At 50.6% G+C, this 16,776-nt stretch overlaps 1 protein-coding gene across 1 annotated transcript in view; it reads left to right on the top strand.

The window, feature by feature from the left end:
* CSMD1 (CUB and Sushi multiple domains 1) overlaps nucleotides 1-16,776 on the top strand; it is a 1,327,842-nt gene that overhangs the window by 1,278,530 nt on the left and 32,536 nt on the right. The window contains exons 53-57 of the mRNA XM_074353379.1: nucleotides 5,634-5,807; nucleotides 6,475-6,648; nucleotides 12,512-12,700; nucleotides 15,436-15,609; nucleotides 16,296-16,478. Of these exons, the coding sequence (XP_074209480.1) occupies nucleotides 5,634-5,807; nucleotides 6,475-6,648; nucleotides 12,512-12,700; nucleotides 15,436-15,609; nucleotides 16,296-16,478 (894 nt within the window). The remainder of the gene's footprint in view (nucleotides 1-5,633; nucleotides 5,808-6,474; nucleotides 6,649-12,511; nucleotides 12,701-15,435; nucleotides 15,610-16,295; nucleotides 16,479-16,776) is intronic.

Here is a 16,776-nt window from a genome sequence, read left to right as displayed (position 1 = left end):
TGAACCTAAAGTAGGTTAGTCGTCCCCGAGAAAAGCAACCAGCCGAGGAAGGAAGTCCCCACGCTTCCCTGTGGGACGGCTTCCTTCACGGTGTTGACCCAGGACCCAGGACCCAGACCGCGGCTGCCTGAGTGCTGTGTGTGTGTATTCGTGTTGAGTGCAGTCACTTTGTTTTCAGCCGACTGTGAAATTTCTCCGGAATATGTGGTGCTTCATGAAAGTCGCGCTTCGGAGATTCCCTGTGCTTTCGTGAGGGTTCTTACGGAACTGGCCGTGGAGCAGTGCTCCCCGCGATGTAGACGTGGCTGGGGACAGCTTTTCTGTCAGCTGCAGTGGCGCTTGGAGCCGCAGCAGGGGAGCGGGTGACCTAAGGAAGCTGCATGTCTGCCATGCACTGTGAGACGGAAAGTAGTAACTTGCACTTGGTCAGTGCCTTCCTGCTTACGAGCACCTTGTCTTATCGGCCCTTCCGGGGACTGCGGGTGCAGGGAGGGCGGTGGTCGCCTCAGGGAGCTGCAGTTTACGTGCCTGTTAGATCCCTGGGCCGGCTTGGGGCTTACTGATTGCGATCAGCCGTTCCCTGCTTTGTGGCGTTCCTCTGACTGAGGTTTGGACTCCAAGGGGAAGAGATGAGATGCGTGTGGAGCGGCCAGCTGGACGGAGATGCTGGCAGGTGTGGGGTGCAATGTGGCTCAGGAGCCTTGGGAGGAGGGAACACTCAGAAGGGCTTTACACAGAAAACCAGGTCAAATAAAATGTCCAGATCACAACGCAGGAAACATCAGTGTTGTGGGACTTGGAGATGGTGCGTAAGGAATAGTGTAATTGGAGGAGACACAAAGCACTTAAAAGGAAAAAAAACACAATTAGAAAAGGGCTAGAAATGGTGCAGAGTCACATGTCTATAAATCAATGAGTGCAGAATGGGTAATAAATTAAGTTAAAGATTTTGAAAGTTTGTAAGCACGGTCTCACACCTACCACTGAGACCTGAAGGGTTAAAATCCCTACTACACGTCACGGCAATGAAGGGGGATCTCTTCCTGGAAAACGGATCGCTGATGGATTGCTGTGGTTAACATAGTGTACCCGAGCAAGAATGCGTCCACAGGACGGGGAAGGCGGTGCGAGGCACAGCGGGCAACATGGGGAGGCGACAGAGGTCAGGCCAGCGCTAGAAGAGGTTACGAGACGCCCAGACAGACAGCGGGTTGGAGGCTGCAGTCCTGCTCCAGGCGCAGGTGTCTGACAGAGGAGATGTTGGCCCCCTCCACATCCCAGGCATTAACTAGACGCCCTATTTTGGACACAGTAATTTGAATGGTGCTGTTAACCGATGACTAAAAATTAGTTTTATCGCGTTGAACTCACATGGAAGCACATTGTAAGTGCTTAGTACTCGTATTTACAGATAAGAAATAAAAACAAATTAGAGCTTAGGAATCTGCACAACTCTGCAAAACCAGTCACACCTATCAAAAACGGCTTTTAAACACAGGCGATTTGACCACAGGACACAGGCTTCTGAACGTCAGGGCATGTAAGGAGTGGTTATTTCCAGTGATTTCCAAGAGGGCAGAGTCTGCCAGGTTCCTTCCTGACCATCGCAGCAGAACTGGCCCAGCCGGGAGCGGACATGCCCCAGTGCAAGTGTGACGTTAACAGCGGGAGAGCGGGACTCAAGGAGATGGAGGCTGATCTTTGTCTGACGTTTGCGAGCTGAGACGATGCTGCACTTGAGGTCCCTCGTCTGAATCCTAAACTGGGAGCTTTGCAAGGCGGGCTGGGCAGCCCTGTGTGCAGCGGTCACCATAGCCTTGCGGTGGGCACAGCCACGCGTGCGTGCAGCCGAGCGCGTTTTCACAGACGGTCGCCCCAGCCTGAGAGTCAGCGCTAGCACCCCTGCCTTGCTGCCGGGGCCCCGGGGCGCTGGGAGCTGCCCGGACGCGTTCTCACGGACCGTCCGTGCTGTGCAACGCGACACGGCCCCCCACGCCGGAGGATGACACGGGAAGGCTGACCCCACGTCTGCTCCGCAGGCGGCCTGTAATCCCTCAGGGAGGTGTGTGGACCCGCGTGCCCCCGTCGTTTCCCTCTGTTTATCTTCCCCGTGGTAGTCTGCACTGAGCCCAACAGAGAGCACACAGACTAACGAGGCTGTGCCCTGTGGCCCGGGCCTCCTGCTGGAGACCCTGTGCTAATCTTTCAACACCGTTTACATCGTCTGGACTTTCTGAGCACATGACGCTGCGTCCTCTCAGCGCGTCGCGCCTTTATCTGCAGTGCTGGCAATGGCAGTGACATGGAGAGGTTTCCCACTGAAGAGCAGTATCTCTTTTTATGAAATGATTTTGCTATAATAGGAGACACGTTTGCATTTGCTGCTTTATAACGGCCTTGGAGAAGATGAATTCTTTTGTAAATATAATATCACGGGGTGACAGCTGTATGGCCAAAATTGCTGGATGACATGATTCAAAACAGTATTGTTAGGCTGTATTTTTTTTATAGTAGTTAGAGAATAAAACTGGGAAGTATTCAGATGCCTTGTGTTTTATGAGAGGTCCGTGTAAAAACCTTTAATAAAACAGCTGATTATGGCAGCACTAATATTGCAGTCAAAAGATGATGTTCGAGCAAAGAGACCAACCTCCCCGTCCCCCCGCCCTGGTCTGTGCTGTACAGTTTGCAGGGACCATGCAGGCTCTGTGACGGCAGGGAAGGGCGCGTGCTTGGAACACTCCTTGCTAATCCCCACCTTTCACACCTGTTCCCTCGGTGGCTGGAGGGTCACGTCGCCGTGTTGTCCCCCCACAAGTGCTCCTGTCTGTGTTTCCGAATACTATCCAGTGAGATTCATTCAAGTCCTCAGGAGATGTTGCACACATTGGAAAAGTTAATAGGAAGTGGTTCGTTTTTTTTCCTTTTTTTAAGAATTACAATCAAATGAATAAATAAGATAAAAAGCAAGTATCTTTAATTTAAAAGTTGAGATTAATGAATGGCAGGAGAAAGGTCTACACAAAGTGCTTCCAGAATCCGGGCAGGGAGTGAGAGTCTGAAAGGGGAGGTGGCATGGAGGAAATCACTTTGATGAGGACAGAGTCCAGCATGCAGAAGGGAACTAGGGTCACCCCAGACACAGGAGCCACAGAAACACCGCTGTGGAAACGCCCAGCTGTGCGGCAGGTGGTCCTGATGCTGCAGGAAGCATGAGTCCCCGAACAAAGCGGGTCCTGGGCTCCCGCTCCTGGTGGTCGCAGGACAACGCGGGTCTGCGCGATGGCAGCTGCAGAACCCCCGCCCTTTTAGGGACCCCTCCTCTAGATCAGGTGGGGCCGAATGCTGGTGCACTGCCCGTGGCACTGCCCTTAGGAACCAGTCTCAGAGCGGAGGCCAATAGGTAAGAAAATGATATTTCTATCTGCTGGTTTCCAAACAAAGAACCCTAGCAGTGCGGGTGTCGCACACGGGTGGTCCTGGGGAGAGTGTCTCTTGCAGGGAAAGTGAAAACGGGTGACTTCCAGTTCAGTGTTAACGGGCAGTGATCCGTTTAGGGCGTGTGGAAGGCTGCCTTCATGGGGCGGGCTTGGATTGAGGAACGCGACCGTGCCCAGGCCGACCAGACAGTGAGAGAAATTTCATGCAGAGGGCAGTGTACGCAAAACAGCAGCGGTCAAAGGCATGGTCCCCTGAGGGACCATGTGAAAACAGGCAGAGGGGAGGCTTCTGAAGGCCCAGAGACTCCCCCATCAGGGTGCAAAGGACTTTTCTTTGTATCACGTATGGTTTACAATAATTGCCATTGACTGATGTGTGTCAGAGACTTGACACAAATGCGTTTTGTGGCGAAGGGATGGGCCGTGGTTGGGGGTGTCACGAGCAGCGCGAAGTGCTGGCAGTGAGTCTAGGGGACTGCGCTCTCGGTGACTTCAGCCCGGCGGCTCAGCGTTGGCCCTGGGAGCTGCTCGTGGAAGAGAAACAGTCTCGTTTGCGGGTACTTGGAGGCGTTCCTTTACTATGCACAGATCTGGAGACTTAAGTACATCCATCCATGTTTAATGCTAACAAGTGTGTTCCCTGAACGAGGGGGTTCTGATCCATCTGACATTTCACGACCGTTCATTAACCCTCAAGCAAAACTTGTCAGCTGGCGTCAGAACTCACGGCCAAGTACCCCGCCTTCAGCCCCAAGCCGGTTGCCGCCGGAGTGGGCAGAATGAAAGCGCGTTTCTCATTCTCCTGCAGGCAGAACCCTTACACTGCTTATTATTTTGTTTTCAGCAATAAGCACCAACAATCACAAAGCAAATACGAAGGTGGAATAGTTGGTTTGCAGATTTTCTAAAAATGTATGAATGTATTCAATTCTAATCCCCAAACCAATATTTAGTATTTGTTCGGACACAGACTGGCACGGTGAAAAGGTGACCGGAGAATAGGGGGCTCTGGTGGGGGGACGTGAGTGTGAGACAGTGACCTTATACAGAGGGGGGTCCGGTTCGCAGCTCCTGTCAGTGATGCCGCCTCCACACCGAGGGATGCGGGGCCGCTCAGCCCAGTGTGGGGCACACCTGTAACTTGGGAGGCAGGGAACCAGCGCGTCCACTGGTGGAGTGGGCTTCTGTGGGGTCAGTGCAGCTTTACTAAATGTCCAAGTCACAGAATTCGCTTCTAAAACTGCACGAGTCTGTGTAGTTGTCGGTGACTCTAATCTCCTCGCCTGAAAAAGCTTGAGCAAAGCATCCAGTCTCTGCATTTGCCGTGATTTTAGGGGAAGTGGCCGACTGACATCTGCCCCGTGTCCGTCACTCAGAGTCACCACCGACAGTCAGTTCAGCTTTGTCAGTTTGCAGACTGTGATCATTGCAGCGTCAGAAGCAAACAGTGGAACGCAGTCTGGAGAGAGAGCTAGACATTGCCAAGTCCCACCTCTGGGTGAGACTCCACCTCTAAAACGTCACTGCACGTCACTGCGTTCTAGAAAGCACAGTGCAGACGGGACAGCAGGTGTAGGAGCCGGGGGACGGAAGCGGGTTTCCCCTAAATGCACTCTACCTGCGGGGCACCCCTCCGCTGGGCCCGAATCCCTCCCTTGAGCCCGAGACTTCTATTTGCAACTGATTATGGGACAGTTGCCCCTAGACATCCTTTCAGACATAACTCAAGTGTGCATTTGTTGAAGTTGAACTTTCTGATACCAGTCCTTCCTTTGGAATTCCAAAATAGGTCAGGACCCTAGTCTCTCACCCTGGAAATCCTTCCAGCCTTGAACCTGTTCACTTTAATCCCCCTTTCTTTTGGCTTTTATCTGGAAATAGAATAACAGGATAAACAACATAAAATACCAACAAGAAACAGCAGCAAAAGAAGTAAACGGAGAAATCGTAGCCGGGGAAATAATCTTCTAACAACTTCACGTTGGAAGTACTACTTCCGTTACCCACAATTGTTGAGGAAAATTAGCAATTTGAAAAGAAACACTGTATCAAATAAAAACATACATAAATGGAAAAAATTCCAGTAACGTTTCCATTCAGCAGTGTCACCCACTTGACAGTAAAGATAAGGAAATTACGAATGTGGTGCTTTTATAAAAGACAAACTCTCCACCGTTTCCCCTCCCTCCTCAGCTGGCCACTGCGGCTCCCCAGACCCCATCGTGAACGGCCACATCAGCGGCGACGGCTTCAGCTACAGGGACACCGTGGTTTATCAGTGCAGCCCTGGCTTCCGGCTCGTTGGGACTTCGGTCCGGATCTGCTTGCAAGACCACAGGTGGTCGGGACACACTCCAGTCTGCGTCCGTAAGTCAGTCCGTGAGCTACCTCAGTAGGCATCCTCAGGTCCTGACAGAGACACATTTGATCTCAGAGGAAAGGAGGGAGCATGGCGCTCCTGCTGGCTGTCTCCCATCCTCCCCAGCCCACCTCCTCCCAGCGCCGCCCCCAGCCTCTGGCCACGCTGTTTGCTCAGCAGCTCAGCCCACGTGGGTCCCGGCATGAGTGACGGCAGACACTCATTCCCCGACTCTGACTCAGCGCAGCAGCTGGGAACCAGGGCCGACCAGAGCGGGGAAAGGCTGGTCTGAGTCTGCAGGTGGCTGTGCACGGGCCCCAGGGGAGCCGCAGCCCTCATCTTCCGTGTCCTTCCGTGTTTGTGTCTTTGCTTCGTCAAGAACGTGGAGGGCCTTGTGAGCAGGCCTCCCTTAGAAGAAAGAGGCAAAACCCTATGTGACAATTGGCCCCAGACTTTATAACTTCAACGACAAGTGCTGACTGCTAGTTTTAGAAGAGATGGTAGAGATTGCAAAATTCGTTTTAATTTAAACCAATTTTTCCCCTAATAATGATCTTTATTTCCCCTAACAGAGAGAATGCTGACGTAGCTATAGGGCACTGACAGGTGTTCTCTGTGGTAAATGTACAAAGTTCAAGGGTGAAAGCTGACCATGATCCCCGGCTTCCTCCGCAGCCATCACCTGCGGCCACCCCGGGAACCCCGCCCACGGCTCCACCAACGGCAGCGAGTTCAACCTGAATGACGTGGTCAACTTCACCTGCAGCACCGGCTACTCGCTGCAGGGGGTGTCCCGGGCCCAGTGTCGGAGCAACGGCCAGTGGAGCAGCCCCCTGCCCACCTGCCGAGGTAGGAAGGCTTGGGGTGGGGTGTAGAGGGCGCGTCTGCGAGCAGCACCGGGCTGGAGCCCCACCTGCAGGGCCAGGGCTCCTGCGGGCATTCTTCGTGGCAGTGTGAAAGCCTCTCTAAAACAGAGCGCAGACCTCTCCGCGGCCTATGTCTTCCCCGTGGCCGGATGTTCAGTCCAGAACACCTGGCAGTCTCTCCTGCCGACCCGTCTTCCACTTGTCTTTCTGTTCATTTATTTGCTTATTTATGTCAACCACCTACAGTCAACGGCTCCGGTCCTTAAGCTTCTAGACTTACCGATGTATTTAAGGACTTCTTACTGCTTTTAAACCTCAACTATAAAAAATTCACTTTAAAAGTTGTCCCATGGCTCTGCGCTCACCCCTGAATTTTGCAGGCAGTGCTGTTGTGCAGGCTCGTGTTCGCAGATGTTTGAGCTCACGTGTTCGGGGTCACGCTTCCGTCGCTTTCCCTGAAAACATCTCTCCCACCGAAGCTGAGCTGCTTGAGTGGGGAGGTGAATTGGTTTTTTCCTTTGGTGGTAATATGACATTCAAGCCTGACACTTTTGAATGTCCCTTGCTCTGACGGTTACCACCTTCCCACTGGGCTCCCCAGGGAGCTTTCTTCAGAGGCAGCACTAGCAGATGGGAATCCAGGCCATTGTTTTAAATAGCAGTTACGTGAAATTCAGCCACCAAACTGTCACGTTCGGGCACACGTCTGTATTAGAGTGCTTGGCTTCAGCGCAAAGACAAAGTAAACCCTCTTTATTCCACTTCCCTCTAGAACAGCCTTTTCAACGTGGGAAAATCTTGCAGTGAAGAGCAGAGACCCCAGGCCCCTGTTCTCACCGTCCCCAGAAAACAGGCTAAGGGCTGTGTCTTGCTTGGAGGAGGTGGAGGTGGAGCATCTCACAGAGACGCCTGTGGCTTCTCGTTCAAAAGCTCCTGCTGGTCTCCTGACAACGCGGGGTATCTGGTCAGCCCGAACACTGCCAAGTTCAACTGAAGAATTTATATTATTATTGTAATTGCACAGGGCAGGGCCATGGAGCAGATGGACCAGAGTTAGGGGATATCTTCGCAGAAAGCTGGCTTCTGAATGACGTCTGGCCCATTTATTAAGCACCTGCTGTGTTCAAATGCTGCGCTGCACACTGTCAATTCAGAAATGGGAAAATAACTCACCCCTGAAGTGGGCGGCTCTTCTGAGGATCAGAGAGTCTGCTGATGGGGCAGAAAGTCCCCACGGCTGCTGAGACTTTACCCCTGGACACACAGTGCATTCTGCCCAATCGAAAACTGAATACATTCAAAATAGCAAGCTTTTAATTATCAAGACTTTTTTGTTTCTGTACCTCATTTTCCTCCAACTTATGCCCAAAAAGAGAGGAAAGAAGAAATTAAATGTCTGTCCTTTGTGAATGTCCATGGTGTTCCGGTGCCACGTCCTCAGGTACCCGTGACTCAGCGCAGCTGTCCTGGGATGTGTTCTGAAGTCCTCAGTGTCGATTTTGACTTTCTGACTTTCCTCCCTTCTTTTGTAAAAATGGGACTGGGCTTTTATTTTAATAGGCTTTATTTTTTAGAGAAGTTTTAGATTCATAGCAAAATTGAGTTGAAGGTACAGGGACGTCTGCGACCACCTGCCCCTAGACGTGTGCGGCCGGCCCCGCCGGACACCACGTTTGTTACAACCGATGAGCCCACATGGACGCCCGCCCTCGCCCAGAGTCCATGGTTTATGTCGGGTTCACTCTTGGCGTCGTCCACCCCACGGGTTTGGACACGTGTAGAATGACACGCATTTCCCATTATGATGTCACACTGAGCCGTTTCTCTGTGCTCTGCCTGTTCATCCCCCCTCCCCCCAGCCCCGGCCCCCCTGACCTGTCACTGTCTCCATGGTTTTGCCTTTTCCAGAAGGTCCTAGAGTTGGAGTCACACAGTGTGCAGCCATTTCAGATGGGTTTCTTTCACTGAATCATATGCATTTAAGAGTCTTTCATGCCTTTTAGTGGCTTAATACCTCGTTTTTTCAATCACTGAGTAATATTCCATTGTTTGGATGTTTATTTACCCACTCACCTACTGAAGGACATCTTGGTAGCTTCTTAGTTTTGGCAATTACAAATAAAACTGTGTGGGGTTCTGCGTGGACATAAGCTTTTCATTCCTCTGGGTAAATGCCAACGAGTGTGATTTCTGGATTGTGCAGTCAGAGTGCGTTTAATTTTGTAAGAAAGCACAAAACTGTCTTCCAACGTGGCTGCGCGGTTCTGCTCTCCCACCAGCAGCGATGAGAGCCCCTGCTGCTCCGCGTCCTGCTGGCGTGTGGCGTTGCCGGTGTTCTGAATATTGGCCGTTCTAGTAGGCGTGCAGTGGTGTCTCCCTACTGCTTTAATTTGCATCTCCCTGATGACACATGGCATGGAGCATCTTCTCATGTGCTTATTTGCCATCGGCGGTCCTCTTTGCTGAGGTGCCAGTTAAGGTCTTCAGCCCACTTCGTAGCTTCTTGGTGAGTGTAAGGATCCGTTTTGTGTTGTGGGCAACAAGCCTTCATCGGTCATGCGCTTTGCCGTTTTTTCTCTTAATCTGAGATTTGTCTTCTTGTTCTCTTCACATTGCCTTTGGAAGGGCAGACCTTTAAAATCTGTATTTAATTTTTAAAGCTGCTACTTCAGAAATACCTGGTGAAGTGGGGGAGATGTTTGCCACGTGCCATCCTCCAGGTGCCGAGTGGGTTGGAAATCACCCTGTCACCTCCTGGGCGCCTCTGCTCGTGTTTCCTGTTATTTTCTGTTGCTTTGTTTTGCATCATTTTTCAATGAAGAGATGCAATCAGGTGCACAGAATTCACATGCATGTTATTCAACCAGGAAAAACATGCTTTCAAAGAGGTTGGGCTCATCAGGATGGTGAACATCCAAAAAAAAATGGCATAAAACTCAAAAAGTTAAAGTTATCAAAAATGGCTGCTCTGTGAGCGAAACGCACAGGAGGTCCTCCTGTGAGCCCCAGGCGGCCGCCTCCCGTCTAACGTGCCCCCAAGTAGCTGCACCGACGTCTCAGGACGGGCAGCTCGCGGCGGCGCCCTGCTGTGCACGGCTGCTTCTCCCGGTATGGCTCTCAGGGGTCACCCCTGGGGGAGTCAGTGGGGTGTGGAATCCTGGGGAGGGTCCCCGAAAACCAAGTCCCACAGTGTCTGGTCAGTTAATGATGCGAAAGAGAAGCTCCTCCCCAAACTTTGGAACAGAACTCCCAGTAACTCTGCGCTAAGCGAGGCTGACTTCCATTGATTTCTGCGTCCCCCCGCCCGGAGTCCCCTCTCCCCCAGATGCAGCCCCTCCCAGGAAGATGCCCCGGCCACGCGTGCAGCATCGGTGGTGAACCAGGATGCCCCCTCCAGCACGCGCCGCGGCCCCGACCCACCGTCCTGACAGGATCAGGAAAATAGATAGATGGCTTTTTGTTAGCAGTGGTATCTTTGTGCAATAATACCTTTCTGGAATAAATAGGTTGTATGTCCTCAGGTTTCATAAAAAGGGATGAAAATGAACGCCTTCACATTTATTTTAAGAATCAGATTATGCCTACCGTTCTGGAAGCCTGTGTTTCTATGGAAGAGCTTCTCTGAGGCTTTGTCTTCTAAATTCCGGAATATTTGTCCACTGGAACTTAAAAGCTCGGTTAGTTCAAGGAGGAAGAATGAGGTGTATTGAGTCTGACAGTTTCAGGATGATTCACTTAATGTTTTCTTCCCTCATGCAATTTTTGTGTTGCCTGCAAACATCAGGAGGTTTTAATTTTTCTTTCTTATCTGCAGTTTGTAGGATTGGCAGCTTAAATTCAGAGATATTATATATGTGTGTGCTTTGCGATTACATACATGAGCATTAAGGAAGTTAAGAAAATGTGGGGTGAGGTTATAGTTACAGAGGAATAAAAAAAGAGACAAAAAATTCACTAAAGGACCCCGATGTATATAATTGCATTTATAAGCTTAGTGTATATATATATATATATATATATATATATATATGCACATATTATCAGAATTTAAAATGAAAGGAAGTGTACAAACAACTGCATTTCCATGGATTTATTTAACATGACCCGTGTTTGGGTCCATGGATGAGCCCCAGCCAGAGGCATCCGGCACCGAGCGAGGGGCCCTAGGACGTGAGTGGGGACACGTGCCGCGACCAGGCAGAGCGTCAGGGCTGACACCTCCTGAGGCCGCCTCAGTTCCCGGGTGAAGAGCGCCTTGCTCGGTGCAGAGCGGGGTCTGCCCTTCAGGTCTTCCAGGGCACAGGGCCAGGCACAAGGCGGTACTGAGGGTCTCCAGAACTTACTCATCTTGCAGAGCTGAATCCAGGGTCTTGTAGTAAATGCACAGCTTGACTGGAGAACATCAGTTTTCTTCTATGAACAGAGAAATGCTACCCTCCTTGTAAGTGTCTGCATGTTCAAAATAAACCAGAGCACATGAAGCGCTCAGCAAAGCACCTGGCACACAGTAGGTGCTCCGTCTCCCTCGGCCCCTCCCCAGCTCTGAAATGCACCTGCTCTCAGGAGAGTCAGGCAGTCAGCCCATGATAATGAGTTAGAATGTGTCTTCTTTATCACACCTGAATGTCTCATTACTGGTAAAATCTATTTCTTTATTTCTATCAGTTATTGACAGAAGATGAAACATAACTTTCATATATTTGAAAAACAGTCATAATAAATTGTTTTTGTTTTTTTCCCTCTGCAACCAGTAATCCTATATTTAAAATTTTGATTCATCCAATTGGTAAACAAGCTGAAAATGTTTATTCTGTGCAATACACTGAATGTGGCAGGGACATTTCACCTTTGATTGTCCTCCACGGATAGGTCTGTTTGTTCAACTCAAAAGAACTTGAGTCTTGGGTTGTTTCAGACGCACAGACTATGGTTCTGCAGCATTGAAAGGGGTCCTCTGGTCCTCGGGCCAGAGCGGAGGCCGAGGGCACAGATAGGGTGAGGGTTTGCCTTCGGCCATGGGGCCCCGTGGCTCCAGTGACCGCCTGGGAATCCATCGCACTTCCCCCTTCTGAGCCCGAAGTGTCTGGAGGGAGCGCAGCCCGCGGCAGCTGGCCCATTCTGTGGCTGGGGGGGCAAAGCGTGAGACAGTCAGGGCCTCTTTCTTTCCCTCTGCACCTGCAGAAGCACATTGCTCATTCCCTGCCAGACGCCAGCAGGCGTTCAGGCTAATAGAGCATCATTCAGATGAACCAGAGCACGTCGTCCTCATGGTTGCTGTGGGGCCGTTTCCACAGGGAAAGAGCTTAAATCAGAGGCGCCTTAATTTACTTTGCTGTTAAGTGCTGATGGAAGGGTTGTCATTCTCCTGTGCTTTAGACGTGTCAGAGGTTACTTCAGGCACGTGTGGAAGCATTAAGGCATGTATTTTGGGGGGAGGGTAATTAATGACTTTTTCCCAGACTTTCCTGAAACATTGCACTCACATACAGCTACTTCAGACCCAGCCATTTCTATTTTAATATTTTTTAACTGAAAAGCGTCACTAAGAAAACTATTTTAGACTTTACATTCCAGAAGCCTATTATCAAGAAACAGTTAAAAGCTGTCCATCTCATGTCGTTAAAATTGCTGTCATAGCCAGCATGTTGCTAGACATCTTTTGAAGCATGATGACCCAACGAGGGGAACTTGTCGAGGGCGCAGAGCTTCGTGACAAGCCTTGGCAGTGATGCGGACCTCTCACAAACCTTCTAAAACGGCGAGGAGGGCTGGCCTTCGTGGCCCCTCTGTTTTGTCCGTAAACTATGGCTGCGTCTAAACCACGTGTGATGTGTTTTCCTTGGCAGTGGTGAACTGCTCGGATCCAGGCTTTGTGGAAAATGCGGTGCGCCAGGAGCAGCAGCGTTTCCCCGAGAGCTTTGAGTACGGCATGAGCGTCATGTACCACTGCAAGAGGGGCTTCTACTTGCTGGGGTCTTCCGTCCTGACCTGCACAGCCAGCGGCCTCTGGGATCGCTCCCTCCCCAAGTGTCTGGGTAAGTGAGGGCCACCCTGCGTCCTTGTACCCAGAGCCCTGCAGGAGCAGCACCCACAGAGCACGTGGGGTTTTTTAAGTATTCAGAAAGGTATGAGTTTTACTTCTTTCCCCCCCCAAATCGTATTGGTTATTATGATATCTTTATAGATTGGCCAGAAACCACAAAATACAACTCAGACTAGCTCCAGGGGAGCAAAGAGGTGGAGGCACTGGCCCCAGAGAGAAGTGGCCTCAGCTCTCGGGGCACATGTGGACCCCCTCTGTCTTTGTGTCTGCCTGTCCCTGCTTGTCCCCGGCCTCACCCAGCAGGCGGGCTAATTCTCTCAGTTCAGACATGGCGCCAGCGGCCGGCGGGCCGGGCCTCCCTCAGCACCCTGAGTCCCGCAGCACCGCGCCTCTGTCTGCACCCAGGCCCGGAATCCTGTCGAAAGGCTAGAATAGGGGTCCCTGTCTGCTGAGCCAGCCCTGGTGGGAAGGCTGGGCCACTCTGCCGGGCCTGAGCTGGGTCTCTTAGGACTTCTGGTACAATCAGGCGTGAATAGGATTTAAAAACATTTTTTTTATTTATTTACTTTTTATTGAAAGATTCTTTAAATTCTTCTTGAATTAGTGGTTTTGTGCTAGTTGTTCAGATCGTATCTTGACTGTGGCTTCCTCCTGAGCCCTGCGGTCACACACGAGGATGTGTGTTGCCCCGCAGCACGGGGGGCTCCTCTGGGCCCTCAAAACCGCAGCCCCCGTGGTGCTTCCCTCAGAACGTTGTTAACCATGCATTTTTGACCATGTAGGTTGACAGGGACACTTTTTCCTACCCGAATAGCTATGGTATTACTTTCTTTCACTTGAAAAAAAAAATATATTGTCCTTTAACTCAGAGAGAATCATCTTGTTGAAACATAGTCTGAAAATCCAGGAAAGGGGGTCACTCTCCTTGGCCTTTTAAATATCAGCCAGAAACAACGCTTCAAATCAAAATCCTGGCTTTTTAGTATTCACTTTGTGTGTGTAGAGAGAATGGGAAATGACATTTACATTATAAATTGAATTTACTGAAAAAAATGTGGAATCCACTTTATGTCTCACAATTACAGCATTTTCAGCACATTTTCAGAATGGACTGGAGCTGGAGACTTTTCTCCTGCAAGTCAATGTCCCTCAAAACCCCTTCCAGCCCACCTGGAAACCTGTCTCAGATCCCAGCTGTAACAATGCAATTATGTCCATGGAGAGAGAGCAGTGACTTTCAAAGACAAATGTACAGCCGATTTGTAAGATGGCAAAAGCACGTAAATGCATGTAAATACAATTCTCATCACATTTTATGTTTTCTGGTTTCCTGTGCCTTCACACACGGGAATTTTTCAGAGAAATTAGTTTTGTTTTGTTTCGTCTTCCCCCCAGAGATTTCCCTTACCTTCTCCCGGGCGTCTGTGAGACCTCCATTAGTTTCTGTGATGATGCCAGCGTGCCCCGGATCTCCGGGAACTAGGTTTTCACTGATCTCATTTTCCGAGGTGGCGAGTTCCCGCCACTGGGTGTCGTTAACCGTCGGAATTACCGCGACTTGGGGAACACAGGTCCTCGGAGGAGCGTTTTGTTGTTTAGTGCTCTGCAGCAGCTGAGCCTCCCCCCTGTTTTTGCTGTTAAATTCTTCCACTGCCTTTTTTCTCTCTCTTTTATGTCACCTGGAACTGATTACTTACCAGCCATTTCACTGATTTAGCTCAGATTAGCTCCTTTTTAGGGCTCTCTAGATAAACTCTTGCTCTCCAGTGGATGGATGTCAGTGTAAGACAGTCTCGGTCTAAGGGCTGATGTGACTCCGGGGATGGGCAATGCTTTCAACCTGTTTAATCTGCCTCTCTGCTTGGTAACATTTGGGGGTTGCCAACGACCAAATGCGGTTACTCTTGGATGTTAAATCAGCAGCCTTTGAGTAATTCGTTGGTAGCCTCAGCCCAGCTAGCTGTCTGCACATGGTATCAAGTCTGTCCGTGGTTAACCCTCATTGTGGCCTTCATAGAGGGAGAGAGAAATTTTCACTATCCTATGATAATCTGGATTCCAGAATTTTCCTTTCTTAGGGATTATTATGGATAGATTATAGGCCTGATTTGGTGTAAGTTGAGAGAAATGAATGGAGTAGCTGCGGACACAATTAATCAGCAATGTGTTATTATTTCTATTATTTTTACTTAAACATTTTAGAGTGCCACCTATCAGAAGAAAATTGGTTAGAATGGTCTTTCCAGACATGTGACCTGGAAGAGCAAGCAGGTTCGACACAGTTTTGTCCCCAAGCAAAGCTTGTGATGGTCACACTAACTGAAGAAATAACAGTAGTTTAGAAGGATCTGCGTTTATTTCTAACGTTTTGTGGAGCACTGCCTATTTAGGGTACAGTTAAGGGCAGATGGAAAGAAATTAGGAAGAGTGACTTTCTTTCTGAAAATCTAAATGTAAATTTCGACCTTCAGGGAAAAAAAACTACCTTAAGTTAATCATAAACAAACAGAGAACTTCACTGACAGCCCCTGTCTGCTGGTGACACACTCAGGGTCAGAGTGGAAGGAGGGTGGGCTGATAATTGGCGTTTCTTACGTGCAGGGAGCTGCAGGCCGGTGCCGGTGGGCCTAGTAGGTGATGAGTTATGAGTGCCTATGTGGCACACACTGCTAAGTAGCTTAAAGAGAAATGGAGCACTCATTTATTTCACTACACTTTTTGTTCAAGCCATCTCCTGTGGACACCCGGGGGTTCCTGCCAACGCCATCCTGACCGGGACGCTGTTCACGTTCGGGGCCGTGGTTCACTACTCCTGCCAGGGGGGCCGGGGCCTCGTGGGCAACAGCAGCAGGACATGCCAGGAAGACAGTCACTGGAGCGGAGCCCCGCCCCACTGCACAGGTGGGCGCCACCCTCAGGGCATCACTGACAGCGCGCGGTCCAGGCCTCCCAGGCTGTCACTCTTCCACTCCCAGCCGAAAATGCCATCGCGTGTGTGATCCGCACTGTCGTCTTCATTGTTGTCATGACCTTAAACACCTGTCACTGCACACGTACTCCTGGGGGAGTCCCTGGAGTTCCCGGATCGCCCTGAGTCAGAAACTACCTCTTTGAAAAAAAAAATCACCTTAATTCTTCCATGCATGTTTCATGATAAATAAATAGAACTCAGAAAATCAGCAAGTCAGCATAACTGGGGGGAATCAAGCCTCTCCTTTTTGACTTTTGTTTACATCCCCGATACACCTTCACGCCGCCTCCTGGTCCCTGTCCTCACCGACACTGCCAGCCGACAGCCCTGCATTCACCGTCCCCAGTATTTCACTTCTTCTACAGAATATCAGCTACTGTCATAACCGTATTCTCATCAGCCATTTTGATTTCAGTCACAGAGAAACAATTTCTTAGAGTCTTCCACTTTTGTGCAGTTACAAACTACACCTTTCTCACAGGGTTTCCAGAACGCTCTGGAACTGTGACCCGTGTTGCGTATACACGTACAGAAAGTTCCGTTCTCTTCAAACCTAGCAGCCCTGTTTTGAACAGATCTAACACGGTGTCCTGCCGTGTGTGCTTGCATCCCACAGGGAACAACCCTGGATTTTGTGGCGATCCAGGCACCCCGGCACATGGGTCTCGGCTCGGAGATGAACTTAAGACCAAGAGCCTGCTCCGCTTCTCCTGTGAGGTGGGCTACCAGCTGCGGGGGTCTGCGGAGCGGACGTGTTTGCCCAACGGGTCCTGGTCGGGGCTGCAGCCTGTGTGCGAAGGTGAGTGAGTTCAAGCCGGGAAGTCGGCCTGCGCGGCAGGAGCCACGCCCTTCCTCCTAAGGCGACCAGTCACGTCCCACAGGCACCCTGCAGGCTTACACCGTCTGTACCGTTAACCGCTTTCACCCCCAGGTATTTGGGAGATTCGTCCAAAAGCAGGACAGGTGTGCGGAGAAACCCTGACTGTGGCACAGCAGGCCTCGCCTTGGGGAGGTCCTGGTCTGAGGGGGTCTCTGGGCCCCCGATGATCGTCTCTGCGGGATTTTGCATGTTCGGGGGCTGCGGGTGGTGAACGGCT

Source organism: Camelus bactrianus, chromosome 26 (genome assembly GCF_048773025.1).
Source record: "Camelus bactrianus isolate YW-2024 breed Bactrian camel chromosome 26, ASM4877302v1, whole genome shotgun sequence".
In the NCBI taxonomy this organism is placed as follows: domain Eukaryota; kingdom Metazoa; phylum Chordata; class Mammalia; order Artiodactyla; family Camelidae; genus Camelus; species Camelus bactrianus.
The sequence above is the reverse complement of the archived record's forward strand: the minus strand, read 5'-3'. Positions and strand labels throughout refer to the sequence as shown.